The sequence below is a fragment of the Coturnix japonica genome, chromosome 7 (genome assembly GCF_054131305.1).
Source record: "Coturnix japonica strain WE chromosome 7, WE-NBRP24, whole genome shotgun sequence".
Taxonomy (NCBI): Eukaryota; Metazoa; Chordata; class Aves; order Galliformes; family Phasianidae; genus Coturnix; species Coturnix japonica.
Window position 1 is genome coordinate 19,031,618 of NC_140669.1, and position 4,509 is coordinate 19,036,126.

General features: G+C 59.9%; 1 protein-coding gene across 6 annotated transcripts; it reads left to right on the top strand.

Moving 5' to 3' along the window:
* HOXD8 (homeobox D8) lies at positions 1-1,935 on the top strand. Of its 6 annotated transcripts, none has more exons than XM_085553334.1 (3): positions 28-302; positions 537-723; positions 1,127-1,935. In XM_085553334.1, exons 1-3 carry the CDS (start codon positions 180-182, stop codon positions 1,420-1,422), a joined length of 606 nt encoding a protein of 201 aa, XP_085409460.1. In that variant the 5' UTR covers positions 28-179; the 3' UTR covers positions 1,423-1,935. The 6 variants fall into 6 exon arrangements, with proteins under 6 accessions (XP_015723948.2, XP_085409460.1, XP_085409461.1 ...); XM_085553335.1 differs by having other exon boundaries at positions 1,130-1,935; XM_085553336.1 differs by having other exon boundaries at positions 537-717; positions 1,130-1,935.
* Positions 1,936-4,509: the final 2,574 nt, after the last annotated feature.

Below are 4,509 nucleotides of genomic sequence, written 5' to 3' on the forward strand. Positions count from 1 at the left end.
GCAGGTCATTTTGGGAGCGATTATATTCCAGCCCCGGTCACCGCGCACACGGAGAGCAGGAGAGGGGAGAGCACGGGGCGCGGCGGCGACGGCACCGGGAGAGCGGCGGAGAGGCACGGGCGGCGGCACCGGGAGCAGCGCCCCGCGCCCGCTCCCCGCCAGCCGCTGCCCCCTCCCCGATGAGCTCCTACTTTGTCAACCCGCTCTACTCCAAGTACAAGGCGGCGGCGGCGGCGGCGGCGGCGGTGGCGGCGGGGGAGCCTCTGCCCGCCCCGTACTACGACTGTCACTTCGCGCCCGAGGTGAGCGGCCGCCACGCCGCCGCCGCCGCTCTGCTCTACGGGACCGGCTTCCCGCAGCCCGGCGGGGCGGGGGGCGGCGGCGGCGCGGACTTTTACCATCCGGCCGGGGGGAGCCCCGCGGCCGCCTACCAGCCGCCTCCTCCTCCCCCCGCCGCGCCTCCGCCTCCTGCCCCCTGCAGCGGGGTTACCTGTCACGGGGAGCCCGCTAAATTTTACGGATACGATAACTTACAGAGACAGCAGATTTTTACGACACAGCAAGAGGCCGAGCTGGTACAATATCCTGACTGTAAATCGTCCAGTGCTAATATTGGCGAGGAACCAGACCACTTAAATCAGAGCTCGTCTCCTGCTCAAATGTTTCCCTGGATGAGACCGCAAGGTTGGACGCAGTCGACATTCGCTTCCATCTCACGTCTGAGTTCGAAACTTTCTTTTCCTCCTCCCGCTCCTCTCTCCCCGCTCCCTCCGTTCCTCCCCTCTGTGCCTCTCGCCGCGTTCCCGCACCGCTCTCGCTAACGGGACTGCGGGAGGACTGCGGGGGTGGGGGCTGGGGGCGGGGGGTGCTGCTGAGCTCCCGGGGCACAGGCCGCCGGGGGGGAGCGCGGGGCCGGGGGCGGTCACCAGGTGCTGCCGTGCTCCCGCAAACTGCGGCGCCGGGAGCCGCGCTTAACGCTGTGGCCGCACCCCTACGCACTCGCGCTGCTCCGCGCACCCCGCACCCCCTTTTGCTCCGCTCCCCTCGGGAGATGTGCCAAGGGCCCCCGGCGCCGCGGACGCGTCGCTCCGAGCCGCCCCAACCCCCGTGTTTTTGTTTCAAACAGCAGCGCCCGGGAGGAGGAGAGGGCGGCAGACGTACAGCCGCTTCCAGACGCTGGAGCTGGAGAAGGAGTTTCTCTTTAACCCCTATCTGACCAGGAAGAGACGAATCGAGGTGTCCCACGCCCTAGGACTGACCGAGCGGCAGGTAAAGATCTGGTTTCAGAACAGGAGGATGAAGTGGAAAAAAGAGAACAACAAGGACAAATTCCCCGCTTCCAAGCAGGAGGGAAAGGAAGGGGAGGCCAAAAAGGAAACACATGATCTGGAAGACGACAGAGCCGAAAGCCACACGAATTAAATTCATTTTGCCCTAAAAGCTTTTGTGAAGGGCCATCAGAAACGAGGAGCCCACGGCCGCCGCTCAGGGCCCGTCCCCGCCGTGTGCGTCCAGCGGGGCCGCGTCCCGCCCCATTCCGCGCTGTGTTGGGTTCGGGTTTGGGTCTAACTGCATCCGGAGCGATCTCCAGATGTCCGCTCGTCTGCTCCTCCTAGAAATCTGATAGCGAGTTTGCAGCAATACATTTATAATGAGATATATATATATATAAATAGATACTATTTTGTTTTTTACAATATTGAAAGACGGTGATTGCGACATACACTTCCTAATGATAAACGCCAGTAAGCCAGACATGTACCAATGCTTTATTAATCCAACAAGTGCACTTGTACTATTCTAATTCTTGTTATTTTCTAATCTCGAATAAATTAAATAAATTTAATAAATTCTGAAGAGCAAATCTTAGAAATATATAAAACTTTCTACTATTGAATTTTGATTTAAATAAATCAAAATTATTCAGATATAAAATCTATCGGTTTCCTGACATCCTTTCTATAATCTCCTCCTCCGACAAACTCTTGGACCTCCACATCTGCCGTCTCCTAGTGCTTATTATGTGTGCAGGGGGATCTGGAAATCGCCCACTTGAGACAAAACCTGAGGGGGCCCACAGCCCCTGCAAGATCCCCTGTCACGGGGACGCGGGGTGCCAGGGCCCCCTGACCGAGCTTCCTCCGTGGGAGAGCCCCCGCTTCCAGGCGCTGGGACCCCGGCATGTGTGCCTGGGCCTCGCAGCTTTTTGCCTCCATCCTCACCCAGGGGTGCTGCCGCCACCCTCCCGTGCGGTGCTCCCCGCTCTGAGGGCCCGTGAGAGCCGGGCCGGCTCCAGCCTCCCCCGTGGATTTTGGGCGAAGTGGCTCGTGGTCCCAAATTACGAATAAATACAATAAGGGACGTTTCAGCGATAAATATTTCGGCACTGTTTCGGGGCATTTTTCCAAGCCATCAGTCAGGGTGGCGGGTTCAGCCCGTTTAGGGTCAGCGGGCACACGATAAGGAGCCTTACAAAAATTTCTGCGCATTTTTTTCCCCCCTTCTCACCACTCCACTGAGCAATGTTCTCTAAAGGCCCCGCAGGACGCGGGTGCGGTGAACGCGACCAACTCGACTCCCATTCTGTGCCCCCGAAAGGAACGTGCCGCCGTCGGAGCGGGGTCCCTCCGGCTTCGTACTCCCAGAGCCGTTCGCGAAGGCCCCGAGATGTACCGGGGCCTCGTCCCGCTGACCCACGGCCGGGAGCGGCCCGGTAGGAGGGGACGCGCCGAAACCGGTCTCGGTGTGCGGGGTGGATTCGTGCAGCTTCCCCTCTGCTCCCAGCCGGCAGCCGGGATCGGCTCAGCCGCTGCAAAGCTCGAGCTCCGGGGGGAGGCAGAACCGAGCGGAGCCATTGTTCTGGTTTATTTTAATCACGTAACCGGTTAAAGCTCGCAAACACGTGGAAACTGCGGCAAAGCCGAGAAGGCACCATTTTGCGGCACGGATTTGCATATACGCAGCGGTGCCCGGGTCCGTTGCGGCTCCGGAGCCCGAGTGCAGCCCCGCATCAGGCCTCCTGCGGCCGCGGCCTCGGGAAACGCCGGCGGAGCCGTCACGGCCCGGCGGAGCATTTCCCGAGCCGGTGTTCGTCCGGGAAAGAGCCGCTGCCGACGTTGGTTTTAATTTCCAGACAAAGAGAATGAAATTAAAATATTCCTGACGAAGTTTCCGTTAACGTTGCCCTCCCAGGGTCGGCTGGGAAAGCAGCCACGCACGCAAACCAACGCCCCGGTGCGCACAGCGTTTGTAAAGGCCTCGTCCTAACGGGGAACTTCCATCTCTCTCCCTCTCTCTCTCTCTCTTTTTTTTTTTTTTTTTAATTTAGTTAGTGAAAAAAAAAATAGTCTTGTGTTCTTATGAAGGAGTTTCCCGCCGCAGCTGGCAGCTCAACCTCCCCTTCGCTTTCGTTTAGAGTCCTTCTCTGAAAAGCGAAGCAAGGCAGCAGTTGCCCATTGCGCACTCAGTGGCCGCGGAGCCGGGAGGGAACGCGGCACCGTGCAGGGAGAGGCCGGCGCTGCGCGGGCCGGGGAGGTGGCGGTGCCTCGGCCCACCGGGCGCCTCGTCCGAGGGCGTGTGATCCCCTGCGGCGGTGTGACACGGACCGCACGTCGTTAGCGAAGTTTGGGGTTGTTTGTTAGCTTTGGTTTTATTTTCTTTCCCGGCAGGTTCGATCAACACGTAGGGTACAGACAGAGGGCTCTTGCTGCTCTCCGAACAGACATCGAGCGAGAGCCGCGGTTTTCGTTCCCCGCTCTCTGAGACACGGGGCGGCCGTAGCCCTTTCCGAGTGCTTTTTGAGCTCCCGGGTTCCACGAGGCCCCGTGGGTGTTTCGCGCTCGGGCTCGACGGCACCGCGACCCGCGGGACCCCGAACTGCGGGGCGGGGTGCGGCATCAGCTCGGCTCGGGCTGCCTTTAGGGCTCCGATGGTTTCGGCTTCAGTAGTGGGCGCTACAGGAAACACGTTTTCTTGTAGGGCCCGGCTGCGGGTAACGCAGCCCGAAGCCCCTTTCATTAAGGCAAGGAGCAGACCCACGGGCACAGCGCGGAGGGGCTATTAAGCGGGGTTCCCCCACCCCGAATGCTGCTCAGCGCTCCGCTCTCTCCGGAGCTCCGCGCCCGAGGGGCCCCGACAGCCGCTCGGGGAGCGCAGGCCGCGGGGGCAGAGAGTGAAAAACACAAGCACAGCGCGCAGGCGAAAGAAACATGGCGCTGGGAAGCAGTATGTGCAAAATCCGCAAGGAATTGCAGTAAATTCCTTTTTGTTTGAAGAAAATTTACAACTTGGTAATAGACCTTTTTATGACCTATTTGGGCTCGTCATTGGCTGCGGCTGGTCATGTGCAGGCAGCGAGCGCTTTCATGGCCTTTTCCTGATTTCCCTGGCGAATTTCCCCCTGCATTCTGCCTTCAGAGAGTCTCAGCCCCTCTTTTCCTAACCTTTGTCTGGCTGAGGTGTATGGCAGCCGCCGCGATGTTGGCGCGGCGCTCCCCGAACCCCGCCGCT

Bases quoted from the DNA above. Each gene is read 5' to 3' on its own strand.
- HOXD8 (XM_015868462.3), top strand. From the start codon at position 180: ATGAGCTCCTACTTTGTCAACCCGCTCTACTCCAAGTACAAGGCGGCG. The intron at 685-1,126 runs GTTGGACGCAGT...TGTTTCAAACAG, and splicing joins TCCCTGGATGAGACCGCAAG to CAGCGCCCGGGAGGAGGAGA.